The sequence below is a fragment of the Phyllostomus discolor genome, chromosome 2 (genome assembly GCF_004126475.2).
Source record: "Phyllostomus discolor isolate MPI-MPIP mPhyDis1 chromosome 2, mPhyDis1.pri.v3, whole genome shotgun sequence".
In the NCBI taxonomy this organism is placed as follows: domain Eukaryota; kingdom Metazoa; phylum Chordata; class Mammalia; order Chiroptera; family Phyllostomidae; genus Phyllostomus; species Phyllostomus discolor.
The window spans coordinates 163,752,329-163,775,571 of record NC_040904.2 but is presented as its reverse complement, the minus strand read 5'-3'; the positions used below and the strand labels follow the sequence as shown (position 1 = coordinate 163,775,571).

Genomic DNA, 23,243 nt, shown 5'->3' with positions numbered 1-23,243 from the left:
TGTCTGGTGCAACGAGGCCTTCCGACGCAGCCATCGAGATGCGCGCCGAGGATGGCTAGAGCGTTGCTCGTAGGGCCGGCTTCCGCCTTGTTAGTCCTCCTCCCCAACATGGCGCAGTCAGTTAACATCACCGAGCTGAATCTACCACAGCTGGAAATGCTCAAGAACCAGCTGGACCAGGTGGGGACGGGCCCCAGAGACACTCCCTTCCGGCCTCACATCGCTCCTGCCCATGCATACGCTCTCGGCCCCCATTCCTCCCCACTTTGGGAGGCTTCCCTTTCCCTGCGAATCCCTCTCCCCTCTCCGGCAATGCTCCCTTCTCCCTCCAGCCCCACGCTGACTCTCTTTCCTGAACTCTATAGGAAGTGGAGTTCTTGTCCACGTCCATTGCCCAGCTCAAGGTGGTACAAACGAAGTATGTGGAAGCCAAGGACTGCCTGAACGTGTTGAACAAGAGCAATGAAGGTATGGAGTAGGCGCGCGAAGGCAGCCTAGGGGATGTGGCGAGCCGGCTTCTCATCCTGCCTCCTAAACTAAACCAGTCTTCCTTACCTGAGACGAGAAACAATCCGTTACATATTCTGTGCCACTTTGTGAGCATTTTGAATGTTGCCTACCTAGAATTGAAATGTACAGGACATAGCTCCTCTTGTCCCTGTTTCCCTTCTTTTCATACTATCTGCACTGCGCCGTGTTGGCATTCTCATTAATGTCTTAATGTTGGAGCTGCCAACCTTCCCCAGATGTTTGTCTAAATTGCTTTCACAGGGAAAGAATTGCTTGTCCCATTGACAAGTTCTGTATCCTTTCCACAGAAACTACCCTTTTCTCCCTCCCCCCTCCCCCTCAATAAAAAGGGTGGGGTGGGGTAGTTTTGATGACTCCAAAGTGCCCCCACGACTCTAAGAGCTCTTACTGTACACACTGCCTAACTCTCCTGTCTATATCCTGAGGCCAGCATCTAACTATTGCCTTGTGAGCACCAGAGAGTATGTATAATTGAGGTGTGATTATTTCCCTTTTTTAAACTGGTGGTTTATACTTTTACTAATAACTTAAAAGATATAAGCAATAGAATAGGGCACAGAAACAAGTGGGTTGGTTCTGTGTGTTCTCAGTTTCAGCTTAATTGTGCCTCTTAGTCCTAAACTGTCCATTACTGAGAAACTTGGATTGTGCCTACCTGTTGAGTGTTTTACTTGAATGACTGAGTTATGACAATAGGGTACCTGTAAACTGTAGTCTGAGAGCTGACAGGCTAAAAGAGAAACACAGAAATAGTGTAGCAGGGATTGGCTACATAACAAACCTTAAATCCAACAGGAGTTAGCTAATTCAAGGTTAAGGGTGTTGAGGGGAAGTGAGGCTGGCTTTTCATTTTTCCTACTCTACAGCAGTAGGAAAATATTGTGTCTAGTCACCTGGGAGGGACTGCCTGCTTGGAGTGGGATCAGGACAAGAGAGTGTTTGTGTATGTCATTTTCTCCATAAGGAACCAACTTCTCCATCTTTCCACATTTGGAGTTTACAGGTATAATTCTGAGGCTTCCAGATTATTCAGTCCCTGTGACTAGCTTTTTTAGAAAAGAAAGTCTTAGGAAGCCAGGCAGGCTGGCTGACAAGGAATCATGACTCATGCTGGGCTAGTTTTCCCTTAACCCTTGCTTCACAGATGTATGTCCCTGGGAAGCTACATGATGTGGAACACGTGCTCATCGATGTGGGAACTGGCTACTATGTAGAGAAGGTGAGTGGAAGGAGCCATGTAGATGCCCCTCTGAGCAATGGAAGGAAGTTTAGGGGAAGATTTAGAGATAGCATGGCGTCTCCACTTAGCCCCTCATCACCTCTGACCTTTTAGACAGCTGAGGATGCCAAGGACTTCTTCAAAAGGAAAATAGACTTCCTCACCAAGCAAATGGAGAAAATCCAGCCAGCCCTGCAGGAGAAACATGCCATGAAACAGGGTAAGCTTGACCCGGGACACCTCTTCACCCTTTCTACCTCGATGATAAAGAACATGAATTGCAGTGTGAACCATGAGGGTGTCTCCTTTTTGGATTAAAACTGTATCTTTATCATTAGTGTCTTGATGTGTTATTCTATAGATTGATTCTGTGTATTAGATACCCACTATGTGTAGATTCTTGAGTTGGGTGCTTGAGAAATTTAGAGGAAGGAATTCACGTCTCTGTTCTTAATTGGGGGGAGTGGGGGAAAATACATGTAAATGAACACCAAAGAAGTATACCCCTAAGTACTAGCTAGCAATTGCAACCTTGGCTATACATTAGACTCACTAAGGGAATTTGAAAAGAAAGCCTTGGCCCACTCCAAACTAACTAAATGAAGCTGGGTAGTGGTGGGGCTGGGGGTAGGCAAGGATTCCAGGATTCAGTGTTGTTGTTTTTAAACTTCCCAGGTGATTCTGTTATACCAGGGGTGTCAAACTCGTTTTCACTGGGGACCACATCAGCCTTGCAGTTGCCCTCAAAGGGCCGAAATAATTTTAGGATTGTATAAATGTAACTACTCCTTAACCATTAAGGAGTTGAAATTACATTCGGCCCTTTGAAGGCAACCACAAGGCTGATGTGGGTCCCAATGAAAATGACTTTGACACCCCTGTGTTACACAGTCAAGATCAAGAACCACTGTTCTAAAAGCAACAGTCTCTTCCACGTTACAATTTTTGGTTATGTCTGGCTCATTTAATACTGTATTTTGTTTGTCTTTATATCTCAGTTGTTGTCATATTTAGTGACACATTGTAGATTCTAAATTTGTGTTAGTATATGTCCCCAACAGTGGATCACTGTGTTAAAAGTTTTATTAATTGTAGTTGGTTGTCTGCCGGTCCTTAAACATCTCTGTTCCTTTTCCTCAACTCTGGGTTCTTCCCTTTAGCTCCTGACTAGGGTCTGACTCTTTCCCCTTCACAGCTGTCATGGAGATGATGAGCCAGAAGATTCAGCAGCTCACAGCCCTGGGAGCAACCCAGACTGCCAAGGCCTAAGACCTTGTTTCACAAATCGTGCGGAAGGGCCCTACCTCAGGGCCTGGGACTTTGTGGTGGGGAAGAGAAGGGTTTTGTGTGTAATGCCAATAAATGTTCCAGGTGGGCAGAATGTTGGTCTTTTCTTGTATTAGGTAAGGGTTTGGTGAAGAGACGGGAGGGTGGTGTTCGAGAGAGTGTGCCCCGCCCCTGAGCCTGATGCAGTGCTTATCTTGGAGTCTCCATCTGGACTTCTGGAGCAGGAAGGATTGTCTTTGCCGCAAAGCGTGCCCCGCCCCTCCTGCGGCAGGAGCCGCGGGAAAGCTGACAGACGGAAGTGGGGCTGCGCGAGCACTTCCTTTTCCGGGTTGGTGCCCGCCCCCAAGCTGCATGGGCCGATCTTTCCTGCGAGGTCTCCTACCTCTGCTATTGCCACTGCCACCCGTCTGTGTCTGGCACCGCCTGGTCAGCCTGGAGTCTGCTCAGCCCCCGAAAAGAGCCCGCGGCAGCCTCATGGCACCGCCCCGAATCGGGACACACAACGGCACCTTCCATTGCGACGAGGCCCTGGCATGCTCATTGCTCCGCCTCCTGCCTGAGTACCGGGTACGATCTACCCAGCCCAGGGCTGCGCGCGTGCCCTCACCCAGCCCCTGTGGTAGCTCGGGCAGCCACAGTACCTCTCCTACCCTCCCGGCTCCCCTGGGAACCCAACATTAATCCCCGTGCCCATACAACTCCTGGCAGCTCCCTCACCTCCAGTGACCCCCCTGCAGGATGCAGAGATTGTGCGGACCCGCGACCCTGAAAAGCTGGCTGCTTGCGACATCGTGGTGGACGTGGGTGGCGAGTACGACCCTCAGAGACACCGATATGACCATCACCAGAGGTGGGTTCCCAGATACCTTTTCTTCAGCTTTCCTCAGTGCTCTAACTCAGCCATCCACTGCGGTGGTCTCTGTCAGCAAAGGGACTGCCTCATGCTGGACCACAAACTCCTGAGTCCTGGGGGCTACATAGAGCCTTCACCCTTCTAGCTCTCCGCACCTGCTCTACACCCACATACCTGGGCTAGGACCTCCCTGAGCCCTCTAATCTGCGCAGGCCTCCCTTGGCCAGTCAGTCCTCAGGCCCCTCCCAGCTCACCTTCTCTGGCTCAGACTCTTCTCCCATTAGCACTATTAATCACCCCAGTTAAAGGGTTAATCCGTTCATGTGTTCTTGTTGCTCCACTTTGTTCTTTGGGCCCACATGATTGTGGTGGTGGTAACAGTTAAGATGCATGTGGTCTTCATTTACTCTCTTCCCTTGGGAAATCTGTCTTTGCCAAGGGTAGCCAGTTGTCTACAGTACCACTGCAATCCTTTCCCCTCCCCACAGGCCCTACCTCACTGAGCGACCCTACCTCTTACTTTTCAAAGGAAATTTAGCTTTCCCTACAAAAGCACGTCCTCTTTCCCACTCTTAAACATCCTTTGCTCCCTCTTCCCAGTGCCGCAAACAGCTTCCTTCTTTTTCTCCCCTTTCCAATCTATTACTTTCTCCTCTTGGACTTCCCACCAGTGTTTCTACTTCTTGCCAACTGCTTAAAACTCTGCTTAGGCATCTCTCATCTTGAAAACAAATAAATATATAGGAAATCCTCCCTCATGTACACCACACTGCTTAAAGCGATTATCTCTGAGGGATTATGAAGTGTTTTATGTTGTATTAAGTCTTCAAGTATTTTTCTCCCTCTTTTGTTTAAGTGTACCTATTTATAAATGCTGTTGGGAGGGTATTTACAACCATCACTTCTCAGCCACTCTTCAAAAGAAGAGCTGACTCTGGCTCCACATTCCTTTGTATTCATTTCTTTCTTTTTGTCCTTCATTCACTCAGCTGGTTCTCACCCATTCTCTCCACCAGAAATGCTCATGAATAGGGCACTAGTGACTTTAATGCCAAGCTCAGGTTCCTGGCTGTGTATCTCGCCTGTTTATGGCACTTGGACATTGTTGACTACTTCCTTTTTCCTCATGATTTGACATACATTTTTTAAAATTATGCAGTATTTGACACATAAAAGAATGTATTTAATATTTCTAGAATATAAAACATAAGGTGAACACCCATGAACTAATTTCCCAATCTAAGAACTTGAACATCACCATCACCTTTGAATCTGTGCCCACGTGCTTCGTCCCTATCCCGCCCCCCAGCCTCCTCTGGAAATAAAACAGTTTTGTGTTCATCATACCCTAGTGTAGAGTTTAGCATATATTTGTTTCCATTCAGTTTACTTAGTTTTGCTTCTTTTTGAAACTTATCTGGGGGTTATCGTTATTAGTCTTTATATCTTATGTATATTAAATGGTTTTTTTTTTTTTTTAAGTTTTTTGGTTTTTTTTTTAAGATTTATTCATTTTTTTAGAGAGGGATGGGAGGGAGATAGAGATGAGAGAGAGAGAGAGAGAGAGAGATACATCAGTGTGCGGTTGCTGGGGGTTATGGCCTGCAACCCAGGAACGTACCCTGGCTGGGAATCGAACCTGGGACACTTTGGTTCCCAGCCCGCGCTCAATCCACTGAGCTACGCCAGCCAGGGCTTAAATGTTTTTGTATTTACTCAATGTTTAATAATAAACACACAGTATAGTACACAATTGATGTTGTAGAATTGTATCCCTGAAACCTACATAATTTTATTAACTAGTGTCACCCCAATAAATCGAATTAAAAACATTTAATAATAAAAACCAAAACAAAAAATGAGCTCCCTGGGTGATTCTGATTGGTATTTATACATTACAACTGTGGTTTCCACTTCCCTGACGGCTGTCACACCTTCTTTCTGTTCTCCCTCTCACTGCTATTCAAATCCCTGCCTCACTTACCCAGACCAGTGCAGATAATCCCCTTGCATCTGTTCTCCCTGCCGACATGATAATACTCTTTCTAGCATGCACCTGTCTACTTAAAATCTTCCAGTGGCCCGCATTACATACATATCAACGTCCAAACTCCGAAGTATGGCACACAAGGTCTGCCATGATCTGGCCCCTGCTTACCCTTTTTTTTTTTTTGCCACTCACACCTAAGCTGCCTTTCTTGCAGTTCCATTGTACATGTTGTTCCTCTATCTGGAATGCCATTTCTCCTTCTCTTTTTGTCTGACAAACACCCAGTAATTCATCTTTCAGGTATGATTTGAAGGCTCTCTTCCTGACTCCTTCCCCCATCTCACCCATTTCCTTGTTTATAACTTAGAGTATTTGCTTGGTCGTTTCTGTGTTTGTGTGCCTTTAGCAGATGAACTTGAAGACAGGGACATGGTCTTGGGTTTTTTTTTTTTTATCCCCAATGTCTATTTACAAAGTCTGGCATGTGGTAAGCATTGAGTTAACCATCATCAAATGCATGCATAAAGGCTCCAAACTGCGATCTCTGTGACCCCTGAGGAAAAGCCAAAGCCTCTCCAGTTGGGCTATCTCCTTCCAATTCCTGCAGTATTTCCCTGCCTTCCTACCTCCACTTGTGCCTACACATGCGCACACACACTATGGCAGGGGTGTCACTCATTTTCATTGGGACCCACATCAGCCTTGAGGTTGCCTTCAAAGGACCGAATGTAATTTCAGCTTTTTAACAGTTAAGGAGTAGTTACATTTATACAGTCCTATAATTATTTCAGCCAACTGCTCTGCAGTTGCAGAGCAACTGCAAGGCTGATGTGGTCCCCAGTGAAAATGAGTTTGACACCCCTGCACTGTGGGTTAACTGGGGCGACTCTGCCTCAGCCCCACCTCCCTGTGCTCCTCAGGTCTTTCACAGAGACCATGAGCTCCCTGTCCCCTGGGAAGCCATGGCAGACCAAGCTGAGCAGTGCGGGACTCATCTATCTGCACTTCGGGCACAAGCTGCTGGCCCAGTTGCTGGGCACTAGTGAAGAGGACAGCATGGTGGGCACCCTCTATGACAAGGTGGGGACCTGAGAGCAGAGATGCCTTACATATGCATCTCCACCAGGCCAAGTGGGAGTGGCAGTCATGTAGTTCTTAGGACTAGGCCTCAGATCAGAGTTCCTGGCCCATTGCTAGCCCACCACCCTCTCCCTTAGTCAGGCTCATCTCACAAGGGGATGGTTACTCTACCTCCATCCTGGGGTGGTGAGAAGTTGTTTCCCAGTCTGTCTTGACCTGACTCAAATGAAGAATGACTGTTCAACAACTTGATAGGGGAGGCTGTTTATGTTTGGTAACTTATGGCTCAGAGGTTCTGGCTGCCTGGAAAGAGGAGAGGAGCATATTCTACGTACCACTATAATTCACCAGAGGCACATGAGTTGGGAAGCTCAGTTGGGAAGGGTCTTCAGATTCCACCAGCCTCCCCTGACAGCAGGTCAGCAGATTCCTGCTGCTGGGGAAGGAACAGAGCTAGTGACCCTGGCGTGCATGTCAGATCAGTGATTCCGAGGACACCTACTAGATTCTACTCCTGTGAAGTGCACAAGTCAAACTTCAGATTCAGTCAGCTGTTTTTTTGCAGACAGACTTCACTTTTCTCTCTCTCAGCTTGTCTTCTGCCCCTATGACACAGCATTCATACAACTCTTAAAAAAGGTAAAGAAATATGAATGGTTAAATTGGAGATTTTGGAATATTAAGATTGTAGACTGCCTGGGTTAGTTTTCCCTTCTACTGCTGAGGGGTTGTTAAGCAACTGAACTAAATTACACCTGAGTTTTAACTGATCATCAGGTCGCGAGTTTCTTTTTTGGCTCTAACAGGAGCACTTTTTCTACCTACTACAGGTGTGTCGATACTTAGGCCCATTTTGTAGGGCAGTATTGCATTAAACACTGCTCCCATGTTGTTTCTGCCCCCAAACTCTTGAGGCATCGTCCTACCATTTCTTTAGGCTCAGGAGATGCGGAACTGACGCCACGTGGCACATCATGGGTTTCTCTGGGACCACACCCGGGTACTTGATGTCTAGTCCCACACTCATTCTTTCTCACCTGACTTGTGCGCTTGGCCAGATCCTCCTGGACCTCATTAAATAGGCCACTGAGTAGCCTACTCAGCCCTGGTGGAGATTTACCCTCCCTCGGCCACAGGGCCCCGCATGGAACTGGAGACCTTTGTTCAGAAGTTGGCAGCTCCCTCCCCACACATGCTGGCCCCAGCTAGGACTTTGTATGGTAGTTGAATGAGTGCTGGATGAGAAAACAAATGATACAATCTCCAACCCTGGCACTGTTAGCTCTCTGACCTTAAGCAAGCTGCTGGACACCCCAGTTACTCCTTTCCTCACCCAGCTGAGAGATCCTCACTGGGTCACTGCATTGAGAAAACTGAAAAGTGTATGCACATAACTTTGAAGCCGTAAAACTACTATGCAAGTTATAGGTACACTCGAGCATTTCTCCTGCTGCTGCCTTAGATGTATGAGAACTTTGTGGAGGAGGTGGATGCAGTAGACAATGGGATCTCCCAGTGGGAGGAGGGAGAGCCTCGATATGCAGTGACCACTACACTGAGTGCACGGGTTGCCCGGCTTAATCCCACCTGGAACCAGCCCAACCAAGACACAGAGGTAAGGAGGGCCCCAGGGGGAGATAATGAGGCATGTAAGACCTCAGGGGAGGAAATGAGAGTGGTTGACCCGTCAAACCCTAGCAAAGTCAAACGTTCAGACCAGCACTATGGTTCCCATGATTCCCATGATTCCCAGGCTGGGTTCAAGCGTGCAATGGATCTGGTTCAAGAGGAGTTTCTGCAGAGACTACACTTCTACCAGTACAGCTGGCTGCCAGCCCGGGCCTTGGTAGAAGAGGCCCTGGCCCAGCGATTCCAGGTATAGGCCTGGGAGGAGGCATTGTGGCTCAGGGCTTAGTGAATACTGGCAGGTGGCTGCTTCTATCTGGAACCTTCCAGCTATGCCCCACTTCCCTTTCAGGTGGACCCAAGTGGGGAGATAATAGAACTGGCAAAAGGTGGATGCCCCTGGAAAGAGCACCTCTATCACCTGGAATCTGGGCTGTCACCCCCAGTGACCATCACCTTTGTTATCTACACTGACCAGGCTGGGCAGTGGCGGGTACAGTGTGTGCCCAAGGAGCTCCATTCATTCCAGAGCAGGTAAGGCCCTTGGGGAACCACCCTGCAGACCTACAAGCCTGTTGCCTCCTTATCAGAGGAGGCCTCTAACTTTGGCCTCTGGTATACTCCTCCTCACTCTGTTCCTAAAGGCCTTCATTTGCTCCCACCAACTTTCTCTTTCTGCTCACTTGTAGGCTGCCCCTCCCAGAATCATGGCGAGGTCTTCGGGATGAGGCTCTGGACCAGGTCAGTGGAATACCTGGCTGCATCTTTGTCCATGCCAGTGGCTTCATTGGTGGGCACCACACCCGAGAGGGTGCCTTGAGTATGGCCCGTGCCACACTGGCCCAGCGCCCAGCATGTAAACCTCCTACAAGTCCCCTCATCCAATAAAACTTCTTCCGGCTCCTACTGACCAAGCCCTTGCCACATTACTACCCTGCACCATTTTGGGAACTTGCTGAAACGGGAAAAGTGAAACATCTATAACATCTATTATGTGCCAGAGCCAATGCTAGACCTTCAGGCCTGTTGATACTTTCTCAGCTTTGCTTTCCTAATCATTTGAAAACCACCTAGTTCCTAAAGTTAAACAACTTGACCACATTCAACCAGTAGTGGCTAAAAAGTGATAGCACCAAGATCTAACCCAAAGTCCATGCCTTTTATTCCTTCACTACATCTCAATGCAATTCTCTTGAAAAGAGTCTCATAACTGAATGGAAAACACAGAACGAAATCTTTATTAGAAGTGGGAGTGAGGGGAGTGGGACCAAGCAGGTGGTTGCCCTGAGGGAGGGTCCCAAGGAGCAGAAGTTGGGGATGTCTCAGTAAAGAGGGGCAGATCATGAATAGAACCCCCGCCCCCACATGGGGTCTCTTGGGTTCGGCCAAGCATTGGGCTAAAATGTGGGAACTGGGCATTGACGAAGTACATAGGGATGTGGGCAATTCGGCCTGTGGACCAGCACTGCAGAGAGAGGGGAGGGAAAAGCCTTATCAGAGACTGGGCTCAAAGACAGCCGTACGGCAGAGCCACACAGCAACCAAGGGCCTCAGCTCCTTCACCCCACTCTCAAAAACCTTGTCCAAACCCCCAGAGCCTGGCCTACTCACCACACTGAGCAGAGCCCCTTTGTTGAAGGAAGGGTGGAAAGTGATGAGCTGGGCCTGGGCTCCTGGCTCCCCCTGGATAATGCCACTAGGGGAAGAAGGAAAAAGAAAAGGTAAGCAGGCAACTAGGAACATAGGCAAGATGTGGGTTTAGTGAGGGAAGGCTAGTGAGGAGCCCAGACCTAATGGCCCACCTAGCACTTACCAAGGAAGTAGCTCAAACACGGGACTGTTTCGAGTGCGAAAAAGGAGAATGACTGGCTTACCGTCCTGGACCCGTGGATTTCCTGTAAGAAATGGATGCAGGCACGGGAAGAACTGGAGGCAGAATCCCAGGGCAGAGGCAGAGCACTGCAGCCAGGGCATAGGCACACTCAATGGAAATATGGCCAGGGCCTAGGCATAGTCCTTCCTCCCCACCTCTTACCTTTCATGAGCACAGCCAGACGCTCCCCACTGGGGTCCCAGACCATGGAGTGAGCCTCTCCCCCGAGTCTAGGGGTCAGAACAGTGGGTTGGGTGATCTCGGCATAGTCCCTCCCACCTTTCCCTGCCTCTCCCTCACCCACTCGGCTCACCTTTCCTCTCCATCTGGTGTCTGTACTGTTGTTTCAGACAGATCTGCCACAATTGTTGCTGATTTTGCACCTCCAACTCGCCCCTTTCCCTCACCTGTAGATAAAGGACAAAGGCTCTTAGGTATAGGAAATGGGCCTCTGACTTGTCCCTTGCCTCTCCATCATACCTCAGGTTTCCCAAGCTGCTTTACTTCCCTTTATCCCTCAGAGTAACATTCCAGAGCATTCCTGCCTCCCTCTGACTACCCCAGAGGTCTGTATCCTAAATTCTTTCCCTCAACTCACCACAGCGTTCTGGGAATGACAAGGAGTAAATCAGTGGTTCCCCCAATACAGTGAACAGCAGCCGGTTTCCATCTGGGCTCCAACAGCCAGTCTGGGATCAGGAAGCAAAAGGCAGGGGAAGAGTGGTCTATCGGGGAATGTAGGAAGAAAAGTAGTACAGGAGGTGGGGAGACAAGCTTGGGGGACCAGGGGCCCATCTCTTTCCCAGCTTCTGAGAACGTTACCTGACATCGCCCTGACAAAGTAGGCCACCTCTCACAAGTCCACATCTGGGCCTCCCAGACTCTGTGCCAGAGAGAAGCAGATCACAGCTTAGGACCTCTTGTTCCAGAACTTAAACTTCCCTCCCTTTGTCAGTCCCAGGGTCACATTAAAGAATAGGAATGGGGACAGAAGGTCCTTCCTGCTGCAAGTTCCAGGGGCCAAGTGCCTTTCTACAGGTCATTCTTGTCCTCCTCCCACTCACCGAAAGACAGCTGAAGGAGTAGAAGCTAGGACTTTGCTACCATCTGGAGACCAGAGCAGGTTGGTAACCCCACCTCCTCGAAACCAGGGGAGGGGAACACAGGTCTCTGTCGAGACATCCCATACCTAGGAAAGTGGGGGCAAGAGAGAGAGAGGAAACTCAAGCACCCCTATCATCTCACAGGGAGCTCCCCTTCTTTAAGGTACAAAGAACTGGAAAAGGGCTGTTAAAACGAGGAAATAGCCTTGGCTGGTATGGCTCAGTGGACTGAGTGAACCAAAGGGTCACTGGTTGGATTCCCAGTCAGGGCACATGCCTGTGTTTAATCCTAGGGACCTCCCCAGTAGGGGGTGCTCAAGAGGCAACCACACATTGATGTTTCTCTCCCTCCCTTCCCCTCTCTAAAAATAAATAAACAAAAATTTTTAATAGCAGGAAATAGGTTTTATGTTTACAATTATAGCAGGCAGAATTTGAAATCTGAATCTTGAGGATACAGCTCCTTCCACGGGTAAATTTGAGACTGAATGGACAGCCCTGGCTGGTGTAGCTCAGTTGGTAGGAGTGGCCTCCCATAAACCGAATGGTAGCAGGTTCAACTTCTGGTCAGGGCACATGCCTAGGTTACAGGTGTGGTCCCCAGTAAGGCCACGAGTGAGAGGGAACCAATTAATGTTTCCTTCTCACATTGATGTTTCACTCTCTTCCCTTTCCATCTCTAAGCATGTCCTCAGGCTTCAGGTGAGGATTAAAAAAAAAAAAAAAACAGACTGAATGGATAATTTTCCCTCTCCACCATCAGGCAAAGAACGCTCTTTCCTCAATCTGAGAGATGGCTGAAATGACAGAAAGAGGGGTGGGGACCAACTCACCAAGATAGCAGCATCCACAGGGGAAGCCGAGAGCAGCCGCCCCCCACTGGGGGCCCAGGCCAAACTGGTGACAGGTGTGTGTCCAGGGTGAGAGAGCACTTGGGCACAGCCAGAAGAGGGTCTGCCAGGGAAAACACGATGTGGGGTCAGAAGACAAGAAGAAAGCCCCATGATTGTTTCCTTGCCTCTTGCTGGTAAAACTTCCCAATTCCAATGGCCCCTGAGTTTAATCCAGGTTGGGGAAAATTAGTAAGGACTGTGAAAGTTAAATTAAAAATCAATAAGAAGGGCAATGTCATCACCACCAGGTCTACAGAGGACAATGAGTGAACGAAGTAAGCTTTCACTATAGCCCTCCAGGGGGAAAAAATTTTCTGATCAGTCAGCTAGAGTATGGTGAGCTGGGGTGATGTCATGCTCTGCCCTAGATGACAGCCCTCTCCTCACAAGACCATCTTGCCTGGGCCTGGAATGATCCATGAGGTTACTTCAAGGGTCTGATCTCTTCTCTTCCCAGAGTCTGCCACTCCCCAGAATTCAGCCTGTGTTCCAAAGCCTGCCTTTCCTTGTCAGAAATCAGCCCCCACCCCCCTGCTCCTGCATTGTTTTCTCCTTGTCATAAAGATGCCGCCTGTGGGATGGCCTCCAGCTCTAGGCTGAGAACTCCCTGAGGGCACCACTGTGTCTTAGCTTTGCATCTCCAGAGCCACACACTTGGCCTGACGGGTATAGGCTACTGCCTGAATTAGTGCCACCCTCTCCCTTTTCCACTTAACTATAACCACTTTTAGCTCCAATGAGGTCCTAGGCCACTGATCTAAAACATTACAGTAAGTTATAGTTACCTTTCCAGTTCACAGAGACCAATCTCATTCTCTTCAGTGGCCCCAGTGAATTCCACTGAACAGATTAACTTATTCAGGCACGCCTCCACAAAGGGACGTTTCAGTTGTGTATGATTTTGTCTATGACAGACAATGCTGCCAAAATATACTCTGTACCTTTGCTCCCGTCATTATTTGTGCAGAATAGTACTAACATGGAATTGGGGGTAAAAATAGACTTGCACCTTTAAAAAATAAATATGCCAACGAATTATTTTCTGAAAAGTTTGCACCATTATACTCTCTCATCAACTGTATACAAAAAAAGTACCTGTTTTCCTACCCTTGCTCGTACTAGGCATTATTGAACATCTTAATAATACTATCATTCCAAATAGGCAAAAAAATATTCTAGTCCTTTTATTTTTACATGTATTCTGCTTGGTATTTATTTATATATAAAGTGTGAAGCAAGGCCTATTATTTTCTAAATGGATAACCATTATCCCAACACCACTAAAAAAAAAAATCTAAACTTTTTTTGCAATGAAAAGCCAAATCTATGATCTGTTAAATTTCCATATATTCTTAGATATGTTCCTGAGAGTTACCCTGTTACATTGATCTGTATGCCTATTCTTACACCAATAACTTTCTAGTCCTATAACTTCATGAGATATTTTATTACCTAGTAGGGTAAGTTTCCTCTCAATAGTCTTCCTTTTCACACTTTTTTCTTAGCAGTTTTTTCAGTTATTCTTTCATAAAAACTCTAATTCTCTCCAGTTCACAACAGCAAACAAAACCCAGCAGAATTCTGATTGGAAGTACACTTAATTTGATATCTTTATATTTTTTTCTAGTCCTTTATTTATTTTTACATTTGTTTTTTGTCTGTTGGGTATTTAATTGTATCCAAGCAGACAAAAATTTTCCTATCCAGGAATATAGCTTGTCTCCATTCATTCAGCTGTTGTTTAATATTCAACAACTTTCTTCCAAGGTCTAATACATTGAATAAATGTAACAATTTATTCCTAGTAATTTAATAACTCTTGCTCCTATTGTAAATAGAGTACTTCCTTAGTTTTAATTTCTCAACTGATTATTGCTGGTATACAGGAAAGTGATTACATTTTCAGCAGCCTGGATCCAGTCACCTTACTATATTTAAATATCTTATTAGGCCCTGGCTGGCGTGGCTCTGTGGACTGAGCGCGGGTTGTGAACCAAAGCATCGCAGGTTCAACTCCCAGTCAGGGCACATGCCTGGGTTGCAGGCCAGGTCCCTAGTGGGGGCCACATGAGAGGCAACCACACATTGATGTTTCTCTCCCTCTCTTCCCTTCTCTCTAAAAATAAATAAATAAAATGTAAAAAAAACCCACACTGAATTTCTTTTATAAATAAATAAATAAATAAATAAATCTTACTAGATCAAATAGTTTGAGTTGAACCTCTTATTTTACTAAGGCATAAAATTGAATCATCTTCAAAAACATCTTACCATCTTCAAATAAGAATTATTTTCTTATCATTTTTAAGACTTTCCTATATTTTTCTTTTATTATTGTACTCACTAGAACTTCCAAAAATAATGTTGATTAATAATGGTGACAATGATATTTCTCTCTTTATCTTGACATTACTGAAAATACCTTTAGTATTTCATATTTCAGTTTTATACGGTAGCTGATTTTGAGTAAATATGTTTATGTTTAGGTTGTCTCCTTGTATCCCTATTTTGTTTGTGTTTTCAATTGGAATATCTGCTTTTGGAAGAGGACACTTATTGATATAAGCATTTTTCTCCATTAATTTGCTAATGTAATAAAAAATCATGTGAAGAGATTTCCTAATGATAGTCTTTAATTTCTGGAATATCCTACTTAATTAAGGTTTTTTAAAATATTCTTTTGGACTCTATTTGCTCTTATTTTATTTAGGATTTTTGAATCTGTGCTCAAATATTTTCTTTCTTGTACTAACTATTGTCAAATTTAGATTTTGGGTTACATTAGCTATCCTGGAACAGAGGACATTAATGGAAAAAGTAGTGAAATCTGAACAAGGTCTGGAGTTTAGTTAATAACGTACAAATGTCAGTTCCTTAGTTTTGACACATGTAACATGGCAATATGTTAAAAATGGGAAAACTAGCCAAGACTGGTATGGCTCAGTTGGTTGGAGCATCGTCCCATAAATTGAAGGGTTGCAGGTTGGATTCCTGGTCAGGGCACATACCTAGACTATGGGTTTGGTCCCCAATCGGGGCGTGTACGAGAGGCAACCGACTAACATTTTTCTCTCACATCAATGTTTCTCTCCCTCTCTCCCTCCATTCTCCTCTCTCTAAAGTCAATAAGCATGTCCTCAGGTAAGGATGAAAGAAATTTTTTCAAAAAAAAAATATGAGGAAACTGGGTAAGGGTATACCAAAACTCTGTACCATCTTAAAAAAATGTGTATATAGATATAGATACAAATATAGATATAAATAGACTGATTTTTAGAGAGAGAAGAAGGGCGAAACATAGACTGGTTGCCTCCTACATGTGCCCTCACCAGGGATCGAACCCCAGACTTCTGGTGTACGTGATGATGTTCCAACTGAACCATACTGGCTAGGAACAAAACTCTGTACTATCTTTGCAACTTTTCTAAAAATCTAAAATTATGCCCAAATTAGCCTTGGCTGGTGTGGCTCAGTGGATTGAGTGCCGGTCTGTGAACCAAAGGTTTGCTGGTTTTCTTCCCAGTCTAGGGCACATGCCTAGGTTGTGGGCCAGGTCCCCAGTGGGGAGCAAGGAAAGAGGCAACCACACATTGATATTTCTCTCACTCTCATCTCCCTCCCTAACCCTCTCTAAACAAATAAATAAAATCTAAAAAATAAAATAAAACAAAATTATGCCAAAATTAAGTTTATTAAAAGAAAAAAATCAGGAGAATTTCCAAATTTTTCTATGATCTATATTAGTTCAAATAGTATGGAGATTATCTTTCCTTTGACAGTTGGAACTCTCATAACCAGTTTCTGGTTTTACATTTAATTCTCCTAGGTATTATTTTTCCAATTTCATTCGTTTCAACTTATAACTATATTAACTCCCTTCCCACCTTCCTTTAAACCTATATCTGACAGTCCTCTAAAAGAGAGTCTTTCTAACTCCATAATTCAGATACACACTTCCCACAATCCCAAAAGCCTCTACTTCCGTTCCTTTCTCTAGATTACAGTATTCTCAGCACCTCCACCTTGACCTTATGTCCACTCCTCCAATGGGAATTGCTGTGAGGACACAGAAATTCTCCTTCCAAACCTCCTCACTGCCCTTGGCAGGGCCACAACCTCAAGCCAAGGTAAGACAAAGTGGGGACTCACCTGGTAGACAAGGAGGTGGGGTCCAGGGTCCAGATGAGAATGCAGCTCTGGCAGGCCACAGCCAAGACAGACGCACTGAGGGGCTTCCAGGCCAGAGCTGCCACATTTCGCTGCAGCCGGTGCTTCAGAGAGGGGACTATGGTGCTGAATGAAAGGGTAGGGGACTGTGTCAAAGCAGGGACACTAAGTCTCAGGAGACTGAGTACAGCTGAGAGGCAAATCCACAGAGAAGAAGGCTGACCATCCAAGGACTGGCAGTATTGTGGGACAGAAGGATAAGATAATGGTTAATCTGGGTCGAGGACACAGCCAGGTCTGGAAGGAGCCCTGCGGGCCAGGCCCAGGAACTGCAGGACTCCCCTGAGAGCAAGGTTGGAGAGGGAAGTGGAGGCTAAGCTGTGGAGACTGAAGAGTCAGAACCTGCCCAGAAGGCCCCCACACACCTGTTGACATTGTACACACGGACCGAGTCATCAAGCAGGGCCACCGCAAACTTGTTGGTGTGGGGGTGCCACGCAAAGACCCGCAAGCAGCAGCTGGACCTGAGGCGGGAATGAGCATGAAAAATCCAAACCTACACCTACCCTTACTCTAGCCCAGAAACTCAGGTTCCCTTTCATATGAGGACATTACTTTTTTCCCCCACTTTTTCTTTTATTTCTTTTTTTGGAAGGTAGAAGGAGTGAGAATGTGAGCAGCAGTCAGGAGAGAGGTGGGAGGAGTCTATACACAGACTTCTCTCTCCCCAGAAGAAGTTGCAAGGTTCAGGACTTGCTTCCTACAACAGTCCCAGAGCTGGTACACTCACCAGTTTGTGACTTGGGCAAATTCAGCAATCAGATCTTCACTCCTGAGCTGTAAGATCAAATCGGATAGAGGATGCACGGGGACACAGGGAGCGCATACCCTCTGTGTTCCCCCGGACCACTCCCACCTTCTACAGGCTTCCCACCCCATTCTACCCTTAAGGGGTAGGAAATGGAGAGTGGAGAGGGGGATGGGAGTGGGAAAGGCCAGGGGAGGAAGCCAAACTTACAGACAAGTGTGGGAACAGGGACCCATGAAGGGAAGAGGCCCATCGGCAGAGTGCTAGGGCCCAGCTGGATGCAGTCTTCACCCACTCAAATACTGTGGGGATGAGGAAGCAGCTCTGATTAAACCATTCACAGGGTTCCCACTGCACACCCTCTTTGGTGAGAGATGAGCACTCCCCAGGTCCTTCTACCCAACAAGTGCTTCTGGACACCCACTCTGGGGTATGCGAGGTAGGCGGAGGGGAGAAGCGAAGATGGCTGCAATGCAGACAACTGGGCCAGGACAAACAGGGATAAAGGGAAAGGGGCTGAGCCAACAGGTACCAGGACGAGGTAGGGAGAATATGGAGGGGAGATGCCAACAGCAAAACTAGAGAGGTCTGGAGGGAAAAATACTTACCCTCCTCCTCCGAGTTTGCAATTTCATTCAGCACCCCAAATAGACCCATGTCTCGCCTGGTGAGGAGAGGAAGCTGTGAGTCAAATTTCTCTGATCTCTTCAGGATACCTTCTACAAATTTCATTCATTCACTCAATAAACATGTGTACAAATAAGAGGATTCACATTTATTGAGTGGCAACTATTTGCCGTGCACTTTAAAGATTGTCCTGTCATTTAATTATCACATTAAAATGTGTATCCTGCCCATTTTACCAATGAGGCAACTCAGGCTCAGGTGTCTCCCAGGGCCCTGTGAGCAGGTCAAGGAGTGAAGATTTGCCCTAAGACAGTAAGTGGAAAGCCATGGCAGGACATAAAGCAGAGGAACAGACTAACCACATTGGCATTTCAGAAAGATCAGTGTGGCTGCATATTAGAGGGGCTGTTTGACAGACAAGTGAACACCCAGGTGTGGAGCAGCAATTGCAAGTCCAGCCCAGGACACCAATATTTAAGGGACAGCGTGAAGAGAAGCAGCAGTTGGAGAGGCAGAAAGTAAAAAAGGGTCCAGGACTGAATGGCTTTCAGACAATGAAATGATGTTTAGAAAAAGGACTCATGGCCCTGGCTGGCGTGGCTCAGTGGATTGAGCACGGGCTGCAAACCAAAGTGTTGCAGGTTCGATTCCCACTCAGGGTACATGCCTGGGTTGCAGGCCATGACCACCAGCAACCACACATTGATGTCTCGATGTCTCTCTCTCTCTCTCTCTCTCTCTCCCTCCCTTCCCTCTCTAAAAATAAATAAATAAAATCTTTAAAAAAAAAGAAAGAAAAAGAAAAAGGACTCATGGACACGGACAACAGTGTAGTGATTGCTGGGAGGAGGGGGGCATAAGTGGACTACATGGTAATGGAAGAAAAATGCAATAAGGATTAAATGCAAAAAATTTAATTAAAAGAAATGAAATGATGTTTAACTTCCTACATAGAGACATACAAATTAAACCATACTGTAATACCAAATATTGAAGTTTGATAGCACATGGGTGGGGAAACAGGAATTCACGTACACTGCTGCCATGACTGTAAACATGCACAATTTCAGTGGAGGACTATTTGACAACACCTGAAGTTACAAATGAAAACACCCTTTGAACCTAGCTACTTCATTTGTAGAATTCACTCTACACATGACAATGATAATAAGAGCTAACTTTTGAAGGAATTAATATGGGCCAGGCATTGTTCTCTAAGTGTTTAACATCTACTAACTCATTTAATCATTACTACTACCTTGTAAGACAGGTTTCATTTTATAGATGATGAAAAAACTGAGAGGCAGAGTGATTAATTTACCCAAGGTCATAGCTAAAAAGTGACACAGCCAGGAACTGAATTCAGGCATTATGGCTTCACTTCTACATGTGCAAAATGAATGACTTACATAGATTATTCACTGCAACCTTACACCTCACCTTGCTGAGCTTCAGGTAAAGGCTCAGGAAGTGGTAATAACATTAGGTGGGGGTAGGGGGCAGGTTCACATAATCAAATCATAAAGTAAGGCAAGTCATCAGAGATGAAATGAAAATACTGTTACACGGCATAGAGTTCTAAAATAAGGACTGATAATTTGCATGATATACAGTTCTGAACTAGAGAGAGCCTAGCTGCCCAAGGTAGAGGGATGGTGACCTCATTTTCTGCAGGAGACCCTTTGCCATGTCTCACCAAATATTGATGCACCTCTTCCACACTTGCTCCCGATGATGAATGAAAGCAGTTCTAGTGCCATGGTCCAGCCTCCCAGGGGTCTTCAGGGGATCCTTAGACAGGTTTAGGACGGGAAAGTTGATCCACTATAGCCGAGAAGTGAGAGGTGTGAAAGTGAGTCAGTCTCTTCCCGAAGATCTCTGCTGAACTCCTTGCCATCTCCAACCCATGGCTGGACTAACTGTAAGAGGCTCCAGGGACCTGTTTCCCATTTCCACAAATTTAACACTTCAGAAACCCGAAAACAGGTCTTAGCTCCCTTATCTGTAAAACTACAATAATATTTCATAGGGTTGCTGTGATTATTAAAACATAATACTTGTGAACATCTGACTCAGAACCTCCTTCTTACAAAGCAAATGCTCAGTAAATGTTAGTGTTTCTTCCTTCTCCTTCCCAGGAACACAGAGGGAAAAGGCTGCAGGTTGTGCTTTCCCAGTTCTCCCAAGGACTGTCCGCAACTTTTCAGTGCTTCTCCTGCCCTGCACCCTCACAGCCCTTCGATTTGGCTCTCATTCTCTCCACTCCCTCTAGGCCTCCCCACAGGTCATCATCCCTCATCCTCCAATCCCAACCCTAAAATACATTCCCGCCTTTCCATCCTTCTCCAGCCGCGGCCAAGCTGTTTGGAGTCAGCCAAGGCGTGGACCGCGACCTCGCCCCCGCCACGCTGCCACAGGTCCCCAGTTCTCTAAGACTCCGCCCCACGCCAATAGGTCCCCCCCCCTCCTTCTCGCCCAGGCCACCTGGCCCCGGAAGTCAGGAGGCGGACTCTCGTAGCTACTGCCTGTCACCAGCTCGTTATTATGCTCGTATAGGGTGACTTGACCCCTAGGCGGAGGCGGAGGGAACAACCCCAGCGAACACATTTTGCCAGGCCAGAAGACGTCCGGAATTGATGAACTCCGGGAGCCCGCTCCTCTCTTAGTTCCCGGGCTAGATTCGGAAAGGTACGGATAGCCGCCTAGGACAAACGCCGACGCAAAGCTCAACGCAAATGAGAATAACAGAGAAGGGTGCGTGCGTAGTCCCGGAACAGACTTTCAGCGCTTCCTCGCGCGCCGCCTGGCGGCTGGAGGGGGAACGGCGCGGACACATCAGTAGGGCCAACTCCTAGTTAAGGGTCCGGCAGGTTTTTTTCCCTGTGGGTCTGCTGTTTTTCCGAGTTCCAAATTCCCCAACACATTCTCCCACTCTCTCAGCGCTTGTAAATCCCAAAAATAAGCCACGTTCAGGGAAGTACCTAATTAAACCCTCCCAGGACTGTGGATCGCCCCAAGGAAAATACAGACTGTGACAACGACAGCTGGCTGGAAAACCTCCAGGAGAAGACAAGTCAGAAAGGACCTTGAGAGTCAGTGCTGCGCCTGCCTGAACCTAGGGCCAATAGGGTTAAACATTCTAGAAAGAAAAGGGAGGAACTGTCGGAAAATAGTAAGATTTCCTGAACATTTATTATAAGTGCTTTTATAATCTTTACAACCCCGTGAGGTAGGTACTGTTATTACTGTAAGGAGAGTGAGACACACCCATTTAACCTAAAAATACCAAAACCAGGCTTTCTGACTTCAGAATAGAAGTGAAATTGATCTTATTCTATCTAACTCCAAGGGCTGGAACTAGAACTGGAGTCTAATGCAAAATGGGGACCCCTTGGCTTACAGCTGCATGACTTTGGAAAAACCTTTTAATTCTTTGAGCCTCAGTTTCCTCACTTGCAGTATTCTAATTATTTCACGTGGTTGTTTTCTATTCAAAATAATAGGAATAAAGCCATTTAATAAGTTATAAACTGCTAAACAGATACCAGGCATCATTAGCTATAATTGACCTTGGGCATTTGTTTATTCATTTAACAAATATTAATGAGCAAATTCCAAGCACCATGTTCTCAGGACAGAGAAATGTTTAAGGCATAGTCCCCGCTCCCAAGAGCTCCCAGTCTCCTGGGAGACTATATGGAGCATCCTAGTTTAGCATTCTTAAATTCTATGTCTGCTGCTCCTTTCTACATGAAAAGTTCCCCCCAAGAAGGTTATTCCCAGGTCAGAAAACAAGGGGCTCTAGAATGTTAGTGGCTATAGGACTCATCTGAGGATCTTGCTAAAATTCTAAGTGAATTCTTGTAGATTCTAAGTGGACCTCTGAAGCTGAATTTCTAAAATGCCCCCAGGTGATATTGCCCAGACCACACTTTGAGTAGCTGCCCCCCCCCGCCCCCGTTTAGTTTGCTGGATTTGTTCACTGTCATCTGATAGGTCACAGAAGACTTAAAGAGAATAACATAAAACCCTTTGGGGAAATTAGCTGGGAAAGCTGTCCTTGAAAAGGGGGAGCAAGACAGGTTTGAAGGTAGAGAGAGTCAGTGAGTCTGACAGATTAGTGGAAAGCACTGAGAACCCATCACAAAGTTTTTGTTTTACCTCAGTCGTGACACCATCCAACTCCAAGAAAACCCCGAAAAATCCCTATGGCGTGTGCCTGCAACTTCCACTTCCCTTTGATGAAGCCTGATTTTCACCGACAGGTTGTGTTATAATTATCAAGTGGGTGTCTGCCTCTTAACCTGTCTCTTAACTGAACAGGAGGAACTGTGCTATGTGTACTCACATTCCGCCACCGCCTTCCCCATACTTCTCACTTAACTGTTCCTTGAATGGTTTTCACAACTTTCAGACTCTGGGGAGGCTGAAGTCCAGGCCTAGTGCACTTCCCACTAACTTCACCAGGGGGAGCGGCGGCCTCGACGACACAACCGCTGTGACCCGCCGCCCCCCGGGGTGGAGGCGCTTAGCGGGAGGTCTCCACAGACCCCCTACAACCTGGGCGGGAAACCGAGTCAGCGCCCGGACTGCTGCCCGAGACTTCTAACACGGGCCCCCCACTTTGGGAGGCATCTCCGGAGCCTGGGTGCCTGGAACTCAGCCCGCCGCCCCTTCCCGGGAGCCCCGGCAGAGGCCGGTAACCAGGCGCACATGGCCCGCCCGGCCCTGTTTGTCCTGGCGGCGCGCCGCCGCTATTTGAGGCGGTTTTTATCTCCCAGAAACCAGCAAAACCCCAAGCGGAGTCTAGGGAAGATGAAAGGGGCCGAGGGCCTGGGGAGGGGAGGACCGCGGGGCTGCGGCGGGCGGGAGCTGGCACCGGACAGGCGGAGACCGGGAGCGAGGCAAGAGGGCCAGGCCCTGGGGGGTCCGGAGGAGGCCGCCGAGCGGGCGGGGGTGGGAGTCCGGGGTCCACTCCGGGTCTCCTCCCAGGTTAGCTTCCACCCGTCCCCCGCCCTCGGCCGCCCCAGCCTCCTCTCCCCAGTCTGCCTCCCGCCGCTGCCCCCAGCCCACGAGCGATATCCTCCGAATGCAGTTTCCTTCAAAGCGCCTTTGAAGCCGCGCCCCGCCGGAGGGCGAGATTTCGCACCTGGCGGAGGGCGAGAGGGCTGCTGCGGGGGACCGCC

General features: G+C 47.2%; 3 protein-coding genes across 6 annotated transcripts; 2 read left to right on the top strand and 1 right to left on the bottom strand.

Annotated features, from left to right (window-relative positions):
* The first annotated feature begins 45 nt into the window (after positions 1-45).
* On the top strand, positions 46-3,131 carry PFDN5 (prefoldin subunit 5). Of its 2 annotated transcripts, none has more exons than XM_028532238.2 (6): positions 46-180; positions 366-468; positions 772-803; positions 1,676-1,750; positions 1,865-1,970; positions 2,946-3,131. In XM_028532238.2, the coding sequence occupies exons 1-6, from the start codon at positions 52-54 to the stop codon at positions 3,017-3,019; spliced, it is 519 nt and encodes a 172-aa protein (XP_028388039.2). In that variant the 5' UTR covers positions 46-51; the 3' UTR covers positions 3,020-3,131. The 2 variants fall into 2 exon arrangements, with proteins under 2 accessions (XP_028388039.2, XP_035874835.1); XM_036018942.1 differs by having other exon boundaries at positions 2,911-3,131.
* A 238-nt stretch (positions 3,132-3,369) lies between these two features.
* MYG1 (MYG1 exonuclease) lies at positions 3,370-9,499 on the top strand. Its single transcript, XM_028531942.2, has 7 exons — positions 3,370-3,604; positions 3,775-3,887; positions 6,801-6,960; positions 8,423-8,575; positions 8,714-8,836; positions 8,939-9,120; positions 9,276-9,499. Exons 1-7 carry the CDS (start codon positions 3,389-3,391, stop codon positions 9,472-9,474), a joined length of 1,146 nt encoding a protein of 381 aa, XP_028387743.1. The 5' UTR covers positions 3,370-3,388; the 3' UTR covers positions 9,475-9,499.
* Positions 9,500-9,797: 298 nt separating this feature from the next.
* On the bottom strand, positions 9,798-22,370 carry AAAS (aladin WD repeat nucleoporin). 3 transcript variants are annotated; one of them, XM_028531940.2, is made up of 17 exons: positions 22,219-22,370; positions 20,542-20,731; positions 19,754-19,881; positions 18,039-18,094; positions 17,641-17,732; positions 17,413-17,459; positions 17,048-17,146; positions 16,605-16,748; positions 12,396-12,516; positions 11,524-11,648; positions 11,282-11,342; positions 11,058-11,148; positions 10,773-10,866; positions 10,622-10,689; positions 10,400-10,481; positions 10,198-10,282; positions 9,798-10,051 (listed from the first exon to the last, which is right to left on the bottom strand). In XM_028531940.2, the coding sequence occupies exons 1-17, from the start codon at positions 22,233-22,235 to the stop codon at positions 9,827-9,829; spliced, it is 1,725 nt and encodes a 574-aa protein (XP_028387741.2). In that variant the 5' UTR covers positions 22,236-22,370; the 3' UTR covers positions 9,798-9,826. The 3 variants fall into 3 exon arrangements, with proteins under 3 accessions (XP_028387741.2, XP_028387742.1, XP_035874833.1); XM_028531941.2 differs by lacking the exons at positions 20,542-20,731; positions 22,219-22,370 and adding an exon at positions 20,389-20,474; XM_036018940.1 differs by lacking the exons at positions 19,754-19,881; positions 20,542-20,731; positions 22,219-22,370 and adding an exon at positions 19,042-19,695.
* Positions 22,371-23,243: the final 873 nt, after the last annotated feature.

Coding starts and splice junctions, on each gene's coding strand:
- PFDN5 (XM_028532238.2), top strand. CDS start 52: ATGGCTAGAGCGTTGCTCGTAGGGCCGGCTTCCGCCTTGTTAGTCCTC. Junction 181..365: donor TCAAGAACCAGCTGGACCAG/GTGGGGACGGGC, acceptor TGAACTCTATAG/GAAGTGGAGTTCTTGTCCAC. Junction 1,971..2,945: donor GAAACATGCCATGAAACAGG/GTAAGCTTGACC, acceptor TCCCCTTCACAG/CTGTCATGGAGATGATGAGC.
- AAAS (XM_028531940.2), bottom strand. Junction 17,460..17,640: donor CCCTGTTCCCACACTTGTCT/GTAAGTTTGGCT, acceptor TTGATCTTACAG/CTCAGGAGTGAAGATCTGAT. Junction 11,343..11,523: donor ACTCCTTCAGCTGTCTTTCG/GTGAGTGGGAGG, acceptor TCTCTGGCACAG/AGTCTGGGAGGCCCAGATGT.
- MYG1 (XM_028531942.2), top strand. CDS start 3,389: ATGGGCCGATCTTTCCTGCGAGGTCTCCTACCTCTGCTATTGCCACTG. Junction 3,888..6,800: donor CGATATGACCATCACCAGAG/GTGGGTTCCCAG, acceptor TGTGCTCCTCAG/GTCTTTCACAGAGACCATGA. Junction 6,961..8,422: donor TGGGCACCCTCTATGACAAG/GTGGGGACCTGA, acceptor CTGCTGCCTTAG/ATGTATGAGAACTTTGTGGA.